Raw genomic sequence first — 16,688 nt, 5'->3', positions numbered from 1 at the left:
CATGAGGCAAGCTCCAGAAATACACTTGTCCCATTGAGCAAAATCCACCCCTCTAAAGAGAACCTGGCTCCTTTCTCCGAAATGCCACCAGATCTATGATTGAATACATGGCCGACACATCTCTGTTTAGACCGACATCTACATAGACACACAATATTTCGGCCACAGGGCTCTTTACAAAACATTGACCTCCATCGTGACCAAATCTACTCTTTTCCAATAGGCTTGTACTATCTATAGCTCTCAAACTAGATTCTGGACCTCAAAGCCAGTTCTGCTTTTTTTCATTGCTCCCCTCTAATCAGGGATTTAGACCTTGGACATCAGGTGGGGATACAATTGAGTATCAACAGAAAACCAGCAGGCGCCGGACCTCGTAGGGTGAGAGTTGAATATCCCTGATCAACAGTATGACAGCACCAGCAGTTAGCTACCAACAGCTGGCAGACATGTTAATTTGGTTACTTTAGCGTTAATCAGTGTTATTTAGATGGAAGACGTGAGCTAAATGCGATAGGTCTATAACTTTAGTATTGAGGCAGTAAGATAGCTCTTTCACGCCCCCGGTGAAGCCCTGATAATGCTATGTCTCTGCCGGTGCTGCTAGCTGTTTGTAATACTTTATATGCCACGTTGTTGGTATGAGCAGATGCCCAAATCGCCATTCTCACAAATGTATCCCACTTTTTACGAAGTGTTTAATTTGCATGGCCATAGAGGCGTACAGGCATTTGCATGAGAAGTGTTGCTACACCCTGCTACTAAACAAAGCTTGGCCTTCTTGATAAATAAAAATGCAATTGCAAGCTAGCTCCATTAGGTGGTGGGCGAAGTCGAAAAACGTGAAGTTGATCAATCCCGTCGAGGGAGGAGCAGTTTTTTTTTTCTTGTGTATGACAGTAAAACATTCTTATGATGACTATAAAATGTGTTGGCACCTTCAATTCTTGCACATTTTCTCATAAAAAGTATATTTCAACACTGTCCGCTCAGGCTAATTTTCCAAACTGCTAAACTTGCAACCAATCAGAACTCCCGTACAAACCCTTCTATCTGCGATGTAAAAACAGCCTCTTAGATTTAACGGATGGAAACTTGTGGAATAGACACCAGCTGGAATGCAGTTTTAACCAATCAGGATTAGGCCCACCTGTTGTATAAATACTACTAACCCACAGGTGTTTTTTTTTTTTGGGGGGGGGGAGAAGAAAAGTCTGTATACATTCCATAATAAGTACGTACATAGACAATGATAACATATGCTAGGGGGTACAACAAATTGCAGATTCTACAAAGACCTTAAAAGAAACACACATTGATTGTTTTAACAGTTTTCTTATTAGAAGAATGTAGAATGGTCTTAATGTACTGCTCGTTTTCCTTATAGAAAACACAACCAACCTGTCTATGAAGGGTGAGCCTCTCTGTGACGCTGACCGTTGTGGGATTGTTTCCAAAGATAAAGCTGATGTAGAGAACACCTCAAACCCAACTTTTAGAACAATATTACAGTACTATAAAACCTTAAGAGTTTGTAATTTGGGAATCTTCTCTCTGGGTGCTGTAAATTACTATTATATGTGTTTCTGGCATTGAGGAATAGCTGCTACATGTCATTTAAATAGAATCTTGCGGCCCTCCCGCCTGTGGAGAAAACAACCCACGTTACCCTATTGGCTCACTGCTTGTTTTGGTCAATTACAAGTCTATGTGTAAGAAAAGTGCATGCTTAAAATGTATTTTCAGCCTGGCCTTCTCCCAAGCGTTGTAACTACTTAGAAAAAACATAATACTTTTCCTTCCCTCAGTTTCATGACGGCGCAAACGTTAGCCACGTGAGTGCTAGCTACCGTACCAACCAGAACTTTAAGCTAGCCAAGACCAAAAACACAAACAAACTGACTAGCTATAAAGTTACAACTAGTGAGTGGAGTTGCAAACGGCCTATTCTAAAATAGTTAAATGTCATACCAGTGATGCAATGTTTTCCACACATAGCTACGTGTAGCCTACTTGGACACCGGATCCCCACATTTTTCCCGCTCTTCTACACCGAATAGCCTTAAGCCACAGGGCTCTTCTTGCAGAACCTTTTTTGCATGTTTTTTTATTTCTGTAGATAAAAGAAATCTATGACAAAGTTGGCTCATTTACAATGAGTCAATCAAATTGTATTGGTCACATACATGGTTAGCAGATATTAATGCGAGTGTAGCGTAATGCTTGTGCTTCTAGTCCCGAAAGTGCTAACAAGTAATCTAACAATTACAATGGGAAAGAATGTTTGTTTTCCCCAATTTCCAACTGAGTTATGTGTTTGCTAGCATTTAAATATACATGCATGCATAGTTGACATACCAGTTTCCTATGATGGTTAGAAGTTGTTAGAGCTGATATGCTTACACAGTATGTTTCGCTGTTATGTCTCCAGGTGGAGATGCCTCCATCATTCCCATGATGATTGACCACCAATCCCAACCCTGCCCACCAATAAGGTCAGATGAGATCATCCCCAATGGAACCAATGAAAAATCAGAAAGAGTGAACCTGAAACGCAGAGCGGAGACACAGACTGATGGGATCAATAAACATCCTCGATTAGAAGAACCGGAGAAGTCAGAGGATGAGCTACAATGTGGAGGGAGCCTGGTTGAAAATCTTACTGACAGCCCTGCACAGGCCCCTGCAGAGAGTCTAAGGCCGGAGGGGAGAATGCGTTGACAAACGTGGTGTTAAAACAAAGGGACAATGTTTTGACACAACAGTCTCTACAGGACATACACCGGACAGGTGCTAAGTGTGTCCCCGGAGGACCAGAGGATCCCCTCCAGCCCGGGTTAGGGTACCACAGTACTGGGCTGCTGAGAGTGAAGCCTGGTAGGGGGGAGCCCACTCTGTCTCTCTCCTGCAGTGACAAGCTGGCCAGGTGGGCAGTGCTAGGTTTCCAGGGTGCGCTGCTCTCCCATTACCTACAGGGGGCAGTCTACTTCAGCGCAATAGTGGTGGGGAGATGTCCATACAGCCATCAGGCCATGCAGAGAGCTCTGATCACCAGGTGAACTAGCTACTACATATGGAAAGAGGGATCCCTTAAGGGTTTAGGACTCTGAAAGAGTAAGATTAATGGAAAGTTGAGAGAAGATGTTGAATGTGGAGGTGGGGCAGCTGGGGTATGAGTACAGTTTGTTAGTAAATACAGAGGGTTACAGTTGAGTGGGAGGGACACCAATCTTTAAATTTCCACCATGTCGTCAATGTTCTGTTCGGCCTCTTTGCTGGCATGTGTTGTTTGTGTGAGCCACCAGCTGTGGTTTTGTTGACCACCGTCTCTGGTGGCTCATCATGTTACATGGTGGCTCACTAAGCCCTGGTAGTGTGAACTGTAAAGGAACAAAGCCTATAACCTGTTAATGATATAGCCTTGCAAACTGCCTTTTTTTGTCCCATATGTGTTTTTATGTTTCTGTTTGGTTGTGTGTGTGAGACAGAGTAGGGAAACATATAGTGATTAGTGACCTGTTTAAGCAGATTTTAGTATAACTAGAAGTGATTGATTGGTTCCTCTGTTTCTACAGGTGTTCTGAGGTGACAGCCCTGCCTGCTGGCTACACAGTGCAGCCTCCAGAGCTCCTGCAGTCCAGCCTGGAGTTTGCTCACAGCCAGGCACAGACTGAGCACAATCATCAGCCCGGCAAGGGCAGAGTCTCACCTTGTGGCGCAGGTGGGATTTAAAACATGTTTTTACCCATCTGTAGCTAAAAGGCCCAATGCCTTCAATATCAAAAAATTATTTATATTTAACAATTAAGTACCTTAGTCTAGTAGATGTCCATTAAAATGGGCAAAAATAGCTAACATTTTGGGAGTGGTCTGAGTGGGGAGGGGAAAACTAGCTGTTATTGGCAGAGAGGTTTGGAACTCTTTGTCGTTGGTCTATTAACCAATTTACCGCATGGTGATGTCACCATGCAAACCTGTTGATTAGAAGTTCCTGTGTAGACTCTATTTCCAACCAGTAACTATCAGGAAATTACACTAATTTTTAAAACTAGCTGTTGTACAATATCATGTAAAAAATAGGAAAAATATATATGTTTGACTGAAATGGGATTTTATTTTTTAGAAATAATACATTTTTCGCTTAGAAAATAGATGTGACAATTGCCTGCTACAGTGCCTTTCCATTTAACGGTCTTGTGACGATTTAAAACAGCTTGATGTAATGACATCACACTAAACAAAAAACTAGAATGTGGATAAAAAATTCCACAGGGCACACCACACAATTTCCACATTGCTAATTGGGGTTATATTTGGTTTACAGATTGTATTTGGAACCCCCTCGCCCCCGTTGCCTCGATGAATTGGTTTGACCTCTCTTTTTTGTTCAGTGCTTTTAGAAAGCATTAGTTACACCACTGGTGTTTTAAAATGGAAAGGCACCTGCAAAATAATTATCTGTTTTGTTGTGCTGTTAGATTTGTCATTATTTCATGTCCGATGGTGTTGGCCCAATGGTGGTGTTAGATATAATTTGAGCTGCGTTGTACCATAAGGGAATTCATTATAATTTTACTTTGCGCATCGTGGTTCTTACAAGCAATGGCATGTCTGATTAGAGCAGACTCTGTGTAGCTTTCCATCAGCCTACCAAAGGTTGCACCTTAGCAAACAACTGCATGTCCAGTAGCTCGCAGACTGTCAATGAGTAGCGCGCAAGTAGATAGTGAGAAATAATCAGCAGGCCTTATATTACATGATTAAATGTTTTTTTTTTAAATCATCCTCCCCATGCTGTTTACAGGTAATTAACACCATTCTGCATTTTTGCCATATTTTCAGTTACATATTGGGATATTATTTTTGACGGTACAGTGCATTTGGAAAGTATTCAGACCCCTTGACTATTTCTACATTTTAGTACTTTTACAGCCTTATTCTAAAATTAATTAAAAAACATTTTTTTGTTCTCACCAATCTCTACAAAATACCCCATGACAAAGCAAAACGTTTTTTTTTGTGCTAATTTATAAAAATTACAAAATGGAAATCACATTTACGTAAGTATTCAGACCCTTTACTGAGTACTTTGTTGAAGCACCTTTGACAGCGATTACATCCTAAAGTCTTCTTGACGCTACAAGCTTGGCACACCTGTATTTGGGGAGTTTCTCCCATTCTGCTCTGCAGATCCTCTCAAGCTCTGTCATCTCCAGCGATGTTAGATAGGGGTTCAAGTCTGGGCTCTGACTGGGCCACTCAAGGACATTGAGACTTGTCCTGAAGCCACTCCTTCATCAAGGATCTCTCTGTACTTTGCTCTGTTCCTCTTTCCCTCGATCCTGACTAGTCTCCCAGTCCTTGCCACTGAAAAACACAGCATGATGCTGCCATTGCCATTCTTCACCGTAGGGATGGTGCCAGGTTTCCTCCAGACGTGACGCTTGGCATTCAGGCCAAAGAGTTCAATCTTGGTTTCATCAGACCAGAGAATCTTGTTTCTCATGGTCTGAGTGTCCTTTAGGTGCCTTTTTGGCTAACTCCAACCAGGCCGTCATGTGCCTTTTACTGAGGAGTGACTTCCGTCTTGTCAATTTACCATAAATGCCTGATTGGTGGAGTGCTGCAGAGATCGTTCTCCTTCTGGAAGGTTCTCCCATCTCAACAGAGGAACTGTGGAGCTTTTTCAGTGTGACCATCGGGTTCTTGGTCACCTCTCTGACCAAGGCCCATTTTTTTATTTTTTATTTCACCTTTATTTAACCAGGTAGGCTAGTTGAGAACAAGTTCTCATTTGCAACTGCGACCTGGCCAAGATAAAGCTTAGCAGTGTGAGCAGACAACACAGAGTTACACATGGAGTAAACAATTAACAAGTCAATAACACAGTACAAAAAAGGCGAGTCTATATACATTGTGTGCAAAAGGCATGAGGAGGTAGGCGAATAATTACAACCTTGCAGATTAGCACTGGAGTGATAAATGATCAGATGGTCATGTACAGGTAGAGATACTGGTGTGCAAAAGAGCAGAAAAGTAAATAAATAAAAACAGTGTGGGGATGAGGTAGGTGAAAATGGGTGGGTTATTTACCAATAGACTATGTACAGCTGCAGCGATCGGTTAGCTGCTCAGATAGCACATGTTTGAAGTTGGTGAGGGAGATAAGTCTCCAACTTCTGGGATTTTTGCAATTCGTTCCAGTCACAGGCAGCAGAGTACTGGAACGAAAGGCGGCCAAATGAGGTGTTGGCTTTAGGGATGATCAGTGAGATACACCTGCTGGAGTGCATGCTACGGATGGGTGTTGCCATCGTGACCAGTGAACTGAGATAAGGTGGAGCTTTACCTAGCATGGACTTGTAGATGACCTGGAGCCAGTGGGTCTGGCGACGAATATGTAGCGAGGGCCAGCCGACTAGAGCATACAAGTCGCAGTGGTGGGTGGTATAAGGTGCTTTAGTGACAAAACGGATGGCACTGTGATAAACTGCATCCAGTTTGCTGAGTAGAGTGTTGGAGGCAATTTTGTAGATGACATCGCCGAAGTCGAGGATCGGTAGGATAGTCAGTTTTACTAGGGTAAGTTTGGCGGCGTGAGTGAAGGAGGCTTTGTTGCGGAATAGAAAGCCGACTCTTGATTTGATTTTCGATTGGAGATGTTTGATATGAGTCTGGAAGGAGAGTTTACAGTCTAGCCAGACACCTAGGTACTTATAGGTGTCCACATATTCAAGGTCGGAACCATCCAGGGTGGTGATGCTCGTCGGGCATGCGGGTGCAGGCAGCGATCGGTTGAAAAGCATGCATTTGGTTTTACTAGCGTTTAAGAGCAGTTGGAGGCCACGGAAGGAGTGTTGTATGGCATTGAAGCTCGTTTGGAGGTTAGATAGCACAGTGTCCAAGGACGGGCCGGAAGTATATAGAATGGTGTCGTCTGCGTAGAGGTGGATCAGGGAATCGCCCGCAGCAAGAGCAACATCATTGATATATACAGAGAAAAGAGTCGGCCCGAGAATTGAACCCTGTGGCACCCCCATAGAGACTGCCAGAGGACCGGACAGCATGCCCTCCGATTTGACACACTGAACTCTGTCTGCAAAGTAATTGGTGAACCAGGCAAGGCAGATTCCCTTCTTCCCCAACTGCTCAGTTTGGCAAGGTAGCCAGCTATAGGAAGAGCCTTGGTGGTTCCAAACTTCTTTCATTTAAGAATGATGGAAGCTACTGTGTTCTTGGGTACCTTCAATGCTGCAGAAATTTTTTTGGTACCCTTTCCCAATCTGTGCCTCGAAACAATCCTGTCTCTGACCTCTACGGTCAATTCCTTCGTCCCCATGGCTTGGTTTTTGCTCTGACATGCACTGTCAGCTGTGGGACCTTTATATAGACGTCTGTGTCTTTCCAAATCATGTCCAATGAATTTATTTTACCGCAGGTGTACTCCAAGTTGTATTTGTATTCATTATGGATCCCCATTAGCTGCTGACAAGGTAGCAGCTGCTCTTCCTGGGGTCCAGCAAAATTAAGGCAGTTTATACAATTTTAAAAACATTACAATACATTCACAGATTTCACAACACACTCTGTGCCCTCCTGGCCCCTACTCCACCACTACCACATATCTACAGTACAAAATCCATGTGTATGTGTTTGTGTAGTGTGTATGCTATCGTGTGTGTGTGTATGCATGTGTCTGTGCCTATGTTTGTTGATCCACAGTCCCCGGTGTTCCATAAGGTGTATTCATATCTGTTTTTTAAATCTAATTTTACTGCTTGCTTAAGTTACTTGATATGGAATAGAGTTCCATGTTGTCATGGCTCTATGTAGTACTGTCTGCCTCCCATAGTCTGTTCTGGACTTGGGGACTGTGAAGAGACCTCTTGTGGCATGTCTTGTGGGGTATGCATGGGTGTCCGAGCTGTGCGCCAGTAGTTCAAACAGACAGGTCGGTGCATTCAACATTTCAATACCTGTCATAAATACAAGTTTTGATGAAGTCAATCTCTCCTCCACTTTGAGCCAGGAGAGATTGACATGCATATTATTAATATTAGCTCTCTGTGTACATCCAAGGGCCAGCCGTGCTGCCCTGATTTGAGCCAATTGCAATTTTCCTAAGTTATTTTTTGTGGCACCTGACCACACAACTGAACAGTAGTCAAGGTGTAACAAAACTAGGGCCTGTAGGACCTGCCTTGTTGATAGTGATTTTAAGAAAGTAGAGAATCGCTTTATTGTGGACAGACTTCTCCCCATCTTAGTTACTACTGCATCAATTTGTTTTGACCATGACAGTTTACAATCTAGTGTTACTCCAAGCAGTTTAGTCACCTCAACTTGCTCAATTTCCACATGATTTATTATGAGATGTAGTTGAGGTTTAGGGTTTAGTGAATGATTTGTCCCAAATACAATGCTTGTAGTGTTAGAAATATTTAGGACTAACTTGCCACCCACTCTGAAACTAACTGCAGCTTTTTAAGTGTTGCAAATCATTTCAGTCACTGTAGTATCTGACATGTATGGTGTTGAGTCATCCGTATACATAGATCCATTGTCTTTACTCAAAGCCATTGGCATGTTGATAGTGGAGATTGAAAAAATGAAGGGCCTAGACAGCTGCCTGGGGGAATTCCTGATTCCACCTGGATTATGTTGGAGAAGCTTCCATTAAAGAACACCCTCTGTTTTGTTAGACAGGTAACTCTTTATCCATAGTATAGCAGGGGCTGTAAAGCCATAACACACCTATGTTTTTCCAGCAGCAGACTATGATCGATAATGTCAAAAGCCGCTCTGAAATCTAACAAGACAGATCACACAATCCTTTTATCATCAGTCATTTATGTAAGTGCTGTGCTTGTTGAATGTCCTTTCCTATATGCATGCTGAAATGCTGTTGTCAATTTGTTTACTGTAAAATACCATTGTATCTGGTCAAACACCATTTTTCCCCAGAAGATTACTAAGGGTTGGTAACAGGCTGATTGTTCGGCTATTTGAGCCATTAAATGGGGCTTTACTATTCTTAGGTAGCGGAATGACTTTTGCTTCCCTCCAGGCCTGGGTGGCACACACTTTCCAGTAGGCTTAAATTAAAAAATATGGCAAATGGGAGTGGCAATATCGTCCGCTATAATCCTCAGTAATTTTACATCTTGGGGAAAAATACTACCACTCCCTTCACAGAACAACGCAAACTGTCTCTAACCAGAAGGGAAAGAGGAGTGGGAGTACATTTAGTGTCTAGTTTGAGAAACGGGCGCCTCACAAGTCCTCAACTGGCAGCTTCATTAAATAGTATCCGCAAAACACCAGTCTTCACGTCAACAGTGAAGAGGCAACTCCGGGATGCTGGCCTTCTATGTAGAGTTGCCTACCATTTGATTTACAGTTGTGCACCGGGGCCTCCCACTCTTTCTATTCTGGTTAGAGCCAGTTTGTGCTGTTCTGTGAAGGGATTAGTACACAGCGTTGTACGAGATCTTCAGTTTCTTGGCAATTCATCACATGGAATAGCCATAATTTCTCAGAACAAGAATAGACTGATGACTTTCAGAAGAAAGGACTTTGTTTCTGGCCATTTTGAGCCTGTAATCAAACCCACAAATGCTGATGCTCCCGATGTTCAACTAGTCTAAAGAAGGCCAGTTTTATTGCCCTTTTAAAATGATACACTTGGATTAGCTAACACAACATGCCATTGGAATACAGGAGTGATGGTTGCTGATAATGGGCATCTACGCCTACGTAGATATTTCCAGCTACAATAGTCATTTACAACATTAACAATGTCTACACCTTATTTCTGATCAATTTGATGTTATTTTAATGGACAACAATATGTGCTTTTCTTTCAAAAACAAGGACATTTCTAAGTGACCCCAAACTTTTGAATGGTAGTGTACTTGGATGTGTAGTGTCAGGCATGACATGCCAGCAAAAAACGCTAAGGTTGCTCATCTTGCCAATGAAAAAATCATTAAAGTAGGTGGCAATATCAGTTGGTTTTGTGATGAATGAGGCATCTGATTCAATGAATGATGGAGCTGAGTTTCTTTTTCCCCAAAATTAAATTTAAGGTGGTCAAACATTTTACAATCCTTCTTTGTCATTTATCTTTGTTTCATAGTTTAGTTTCTTCTTTTTATTCAGTTGAGTCACCTGATTTCTTCATTGCCTGGTCTGTGAGATTTGGTGGGCGGTTCTCTTTTGGCAGGGTTGTGGTGGTGCTATATTCTTTCCATTTTTTTAATAATGGATTTAATGGTGCTCCGTGGGATGTTCAAAGTTTCAGATTTTTTTATTACCCAACCCTGATCTGTACTTCTCCACAACTTTGTTCCTGACCTGTTTGGAGAGCAACTTGGTCTTCATGGTGCCCGGTTGCTTGGTGGTGCCCCTTGCTTAGTGGTGTTGCAGACTCTGGGGCTTTTTAGAACAGGTGTATGTATGTATGTATGTATGTATGTATGTATGTATGAATGTACAGTGCCTTGCGAAAGTATTCGGCCCCCTTGAACTTTGCGACCTTTTGCCACATTTCAGGCTTCAAACATAAAGATATAAAACTGTATTTTTTTGTGAAGAATCAACAACAAGTGGGACACAATCATGAAGTGGAATGACATTTATTGGATATTTCATACTTTTTTAACAAATCAAAAACTGAAAAATTGGGCGTGCAAAATTATTATATCCAATAAATGTCGTTCTACTTCATGATTGTGTCCCACTTGTTGTTGATTCTTCACAAAAAAATACAGTTTTATATCTTTATGTTTGAAGCCTGAAATGTGGCAAAAGGTCGCAAAGGGGGCCGAATACTTTCGCAAGGCACTGTGTTAGTGTGTGTGTGTGTGTGTGTGTGTGTGTGTGTGTGTGTGTGTGTGTGTGTGTGTGTGTACATACTGATCATGTGACACTTAGATTGCACACAGGTGGGCTTTATTTAACTAATTATGTCACTTCTGAAGGTAATTGGTTGCACCAGATCTTATTTAGGGGCTTCATAGCCAAGGGGGTGAATACATATGTACGCGCCACTTCGCCGTTTTTTTTGTTTTGTTTGTTTTTTTGCATTTTTAGAAAGAAGTAATTTTAAAAAATGTCACTTCATCAATTCGGACTATTTTGTGTGTGTACATTACATGAAATCCAAATAATCTATTTAAAATTACAGGTTGTAATGCAACAAAATAGGAAAAATGACAAAGGAGATTAATAATCTTGCAAGGCACTGTATCTATTACCTTGTACCCCTGCACATCGTTTCGGCACTGGTACCCAGTGTGTATTTAAGTTATCATTACTGATTGTGTATCTATTACTTTTATTATTACGTGTTTTATTTTTATATTATTTCTCAATTTTCTTTGTCTGAAGTTTTGGGAACGGCCCGTAAGGAAGCATTTCACTGTTAATCTACACCTGTTGTTTATGAAGCATGTGACAAATTTGATTTATAGTTACGTGATGATATCGCATGCTCCGCGTACCTTCAAATTATTTGGCAATCATTGTTAATTCTAAAATACTTTTTTAGACCAGTTCTCCTGTAGCTGCTGTTTCCATTACAATATCTTTTTTTGCGATATTGCTTTTGTTGAATTAACCTGGGTCAATGGAAACCTGCCTACTGTCTCAACAGGTGACACTTTGTTCTTCATTCTTCACCCTATTTGTCCTCTGTCATCTCATTTCACCTCATGTGCCCTTTCTAACCAAATGGTTTCTCAGCCTAAGGGTCTTGTCTGTTTTTATGTGATATATTTGCTGATCTACATTGAGTCATGAATGTTATCTCTCCTGTTTTCAGCTATCAGCTGGTGCGCTGTGTCGGATCAGCCACTAGATGTCACTGCTAATGGCTATAAACATGGAGTGACCAAGAAGGCTCTGGGCACATCAAAAGCAAGGTAACAGCCAGTACTTTAAAAAAACAAATAGGTTTGTTGTTTAGGCACAAGTTAAAAATATTTTATCTGGCCAGTTCCCTTTTCATGTGTTAACCCAGAATTGTGCACCTTTAATGCACAGGCTGCCTCTCTCTCATCACATTGGTATATGTATTGTGTTAATTCCCCTGATCTTCAGATTGACGACTGACTTTGTTTTTTCAGGTCTCTTATTTGCAAAGTGGAACTATTTCATTCTTTCCTGTCACTGCTGGCTGTCACTGACAAATCCCACCTCCCTGAATCTCTAAGGTAATTGTCCCTCTGAGAAGAACAGATGACTGCAGGCATCATAATGTAATTTCTAAAAATCCTCAACCACTTATTCTGTTTGATTAGTGGATAGCGTGCTGTCTGTGAAGTGCCAAAAATATTCTATTAATTAATTTAAAAGGGGTTTCAATTTCCTGCATATGATTTGATATTAGATCAAACGTGTGTGTGTGTGTGTGTGTGTGTGAGAGAGAATCCATTAACAGCACATTTAAACAACAATACCCAAGGATTCACAGGCATTTAGGGTTCGCTTTGCTTTCCCGTTTATTTTTTAATTTTTTAAAGTAATTTCAATTTAAGTTACATTTTTCTTTATCCCACTAACATTTATGTATAAAATATTTACCATACATCATAAAAATATTATTTATGTATACTTTGTTCTGATCCAAATCCTGATTTATTAAGTAAAATATCCTTACCATTAAGCTGAACCCTAGAACCAGTTAAAAATAATGCTCAAGATCTGTCCCAAAAAATCTTAGCGCCAATACAATGAGAGAAAATTAAACTCCAAGTCATTTATTCTATTTGACAAAAAGCCCACTTTAAAACAATGTCAATTTAAAATCTTGGAAGTACCTGGTTAACTGGATAAAATAAGTGAATGATTTTAAAAGACACTTCACAGACTTTGTTAGTGACGCAATACTTTCTATTTCAATTCCATACCGCTGGGGGCCTCCCAAGTGGCACTGTAGTCTAAGGCACTGCATCGCAGTGCTTGAGATTTCACTACAAACCCGGGTTCGATCACAGGCTGTGTCACAGCCGGCCGTGACTGGGAGACCCATGAGGCGGCGCACAATGGGCCCAGCGTTGTCTGGGTTAGAGGAGGTTTTGGCCGGCCAGGATTTTCTTGTCTCATTGCGCTCTAGTGACTCCTTCTGGCGGGCCAGGTGCCTGCAAGCTGACTCTTAAGCGAGCAGTGTGTCAAGAAGCAATGCGGCTTGGCAGCGTCGGGTTTCGAAGTACGCATGGCTCTCGACCTTCGCCTCTCCCGGGTCCGTAGGGGAGTTGCAGCGATGGGACAAGTCTGTAACTACCAATTTGGATATCACGAAATTGGGGAGAAAAGCAGGCTCGGTACATATCTTCCGAATATCACTATTAGTGCACTTTTTTTTTATCCTTGAGGCACACACCATATAATGATATGCTAAAACGTAATTCCTCTCATAAACACAATTTCCCTGTCTTTATAAGACTTGTGGGTATTGCATCAAACTATGGTGTACTCCTTCACATCACTGGAATTTCATATTTATTAAAAAAGCCAACATTTTATACAGACGTCCATTATCATTAAATAATTGTTTTTTCAGCTTCTGTGCCCTCTAAAATAATGGCATGGATTATACAACAAGAAGAGTAACACGGAACCCAAACCGGCTGCGCGCGTGCGCCATCGTGCATACATTTATTTTGCCCCCCCCCCCCCACTCCAAACGCGATCATGACACGCAAGGTTAAAATATCAAAATAAACTCTGAACCAATGACATTAATTTGGGGACAGGTTGAAAATCATTAAACATGTATGGCACTTTAGCTAGTTAGCTTGCACTTGCTAGCTAACGTTAATTTGACCTATTTAGCTAACTTGCTGTTGCTAGCTAATTTGTCCTAGGATATAAACATTGAGTTGTTATTTTACCTGAAATGCACAAGGACCTCTATTCCGACAATTAATCCACACATAACATCACATCTTTCATTGTATTACCACGACTACCGGCAAAACAGTTAGTCTTTCAATCACCCACGTGGGTATAACCAATGAGGAGATGGCACGTGGGTACCTGCTTCTATAAACCAATGAGGAGATGGGAGAGGCTGGACTTGCAGCGCAATCTGTGTCAGAAATAGGAATAGGTTCTATTTTAGCCCTTGACGTCGCAGAGGCTCGTTGGCGCAATAATTGAATAACATGGATTTATGAATTTATTTTGCGACGCTCGCGCAAGCGACGTGTCCGGTCTGGTCAGCATGTAAGACTAAAAATTAAGCAGTGTTGTCGGGGCATGGAGGGTTGAGGTGGATGTCCAGGCTGATGAAATGCAGGGTCTAGGCCTCAGAGTCCCGAAGGGCATCTTTACACTAGACTACTTTGATGCCACAAACTAGGTCAATGAGAGATACTTGTGCAGTGTAAAGAGACAGATCTAGATTCAATTCTTTCACTACCTCCGGAGGTAGTGTGGGAGACATCTACGCTAGAGGTTGATTCTGGAACAGGACTCCCGTGGGTCTTGCCGGAATGGGAGTGAAGTTCAAGAGTAAAGTTCGGGACAGGATCAACAGTCATAAACAGTTTAAAAAAATATTTTATGGAGCGTTTAATATAGTTTACTAAGTCAAAATGTATTTAAACATGTTTTAATCCCCCCCACCCCTTTAGTTGGCTTACTCTTGCGCACCTTCCTCCAGTTGTAGCCAGTTACTACTTTACCTCAGATGCACAGAGACATACACAATTCCACATGTCAATATGATGAGTTCATCTGACTCAGGGTGAGTAGAAGGGCTGCCTTCATTGCCAAATTCTCATAATGTTATCATCATCAGTGTGCGCTGTGCAGGAAACTGTCTCACGGGTGCTGAGCAGCAGCTACTCACACGCAGAGCGCACTATCCACGGTTTCGTACAGTTATGAAAATTCATGCATTTTTAAAATGGTGTTTTCCAGGCCTGGAAAAGTTCTGGAAAATGATCAAATCCAAGGAAATAAATATTTTTTTATTTAACCTTTAACTATTTATTTTTAATGTGATTTAGTTAGACATCGTTTTAAAATATTGTATCAATAAAAATGTCATATCAACATATCAGCCAGGATCAGCATGACACTTCAGCGCATGTTTGCTCGACGACTGGGCCGTTGCTCATGGAGAGAGACAGTCGGACATTGCAGCAGCAGGTAGGCCTATGAAATAGGATAGAGAACAGACTAATAACTAGGTAGCCAATTCAAAAACATATATTGTACCCTCAAGTTAACTGTTTAGCTATTATTCGCATGTATTAATGTTTTCATCATTTTACGTCACTCGTGAATAAAAGTTTACTCGCTTTTTTTTAAACGATTCATATGATTAATTTCAACTAGTCTTTTTGAAACAAACAATTCACTTTTGCCATTGTATTAGTTGGGATTCGATTCAATCGTGGTGAATCGATTCATGTGAATAAAATATTTGTGAATCACAATTTCTTTTTTTAGGAAACAAGATTTGATGTAGCCTTTTGGATTATGTGGCTTCTGAACTTGTTTTGTAGATGCTTGCAGTTGATTTGGACATCCAATGTATGGGACGCTGAGACTCAATAGATGCCGGTCAGGCTGCAAAGTAAACACTTCTGGTAGCTAAGCTAAATATGACTAAACTTGAAAAGGTACATCCCCTGAAAAAAATGTTTGGGCTTGATTCAGCTGAATAAAAATATATGTATCCTACCATAGCCATTTGATCTTTGATGTATTGAAGTAGTGAATTATTTCAAGAGGCATAAAATGTATTTTGTTGCTATGTTATAGTAAAGGGTGGTCAACCATCCTCCAGGAGAGCTACCTGGTGTGCAAGCTTTTATTCCAGGCCCCCTCCAACAAACCACGTTTTAGAAATGAGCTGCTCAACCGGACCTTGATAAAATGTCTCTGATGTGTTTGAGCAGGGCTTGATCAAAAGCCTGCACACCCAGTAGCTCTCCAGACTGAGGGTTGATCACGTGTTTTATACCGTTGCCTAACAGGCATTCTGATTTCTGGTGGGTTAAGTGCCGTGAAGAACGACAGGAGATGGTACATGGGATCAGAGAGCAGCCTTCCAGTGTGGATTCCACAGTCCTCTGACTTTTTATATATGTACATAAAAAAGTAAGCGCTAATTGTTGGTCATGGAAATTTGGTTAAAAGTAATGGAAAAGTAATGAAATCAGTCAATGTGTATGAACTGGTTTTGACAAGCAGAAGTTACTTTTCGTAGCAGGTTAGGAGAACTTGCACAGCACATTAGAATTAACGTGGCAGGTTAGGAAAAGAGTTAGGGTAAGCTAAAATTGTCCCGTCGTGACTCAAACGTATCTAGTTACAACCAGGCCGGCCCTGATTCTGCATGGTGAGCGGGTGACAGACGGACGAGCAGCTAATTTGCTAAGGAAGTCATTTCTGATTTCTGTGCGTAAAAAGTAGCAAGGGACGGGAGTGATTTTTATCGGGAGAACACAGGAAAGTTCTGGGGTTATAGGACTGTTGCCGGATTGGGACAGGAATTAATTTTCACTCCTGTGTCATCCTCGAATCTACACCACATACCCCCTTCTGAATAGTACAGTCAACAGCTCTCTCACACCACATGCAAGAATTACCTTAAAACCAGTAGAAAGCATTTTTGCTCTGTTATAAGCAGTCTCACATAGCCCTTTACGGGTTGAAAATGGCAGATTTGA

At 41.4% G+C, this 16,688-nt stretch overlaps 1 protein-coding gene across 1 annotated transcript in view; it reads left to right on the top strand.

The window, feature by feature from the left end:
* Positions 1 to 16,688, top strand: part of adat1 (adenosine deaminase tRNA specific 1) — a 28,165-nt gene that overhangs the window by 2,113 nt on the left and 9,364 nt on the right. Inside the window, 5 exon segments of the mRNA XM_064930123.1 lie at positions 2,432 to 2,701; positions 2,704 to 3,055; positions 3,576 to 3,721; positions 11,825 to 11,924; positions 12,129 to 12,215. Of these exon segments, the coding sequence (XP_064786195.1) occupies positions 2,432 to 2,701; positions 2,704 to 3,055; positions 3,576 to 3,721; positions 11,825 to 11,924; positions 12,129 to 12,215 (955 nt within the window).

This window comes from Oncorhynchus masou, chromosome 22 (genome assembly GCF_036934945.1).
Source record: "Oncorhynchus masou masou isolate Uvic2021 chromosome 22, UVic_Omas_1.1, whole genome shotgun sequence".
NCBI classification, from domain to species: domain Eukaryota; kingdom Metazoa; phylum Chordata; class Actinopteri; order Salmoniformes; family Salmonidae; genus Oncorhynchus; species Oncorhynchus masou.
Note: the sequence above shows the minus strand (reverse complement) of the source record. Positions and strands in the feature narration are given on the sequence as shown.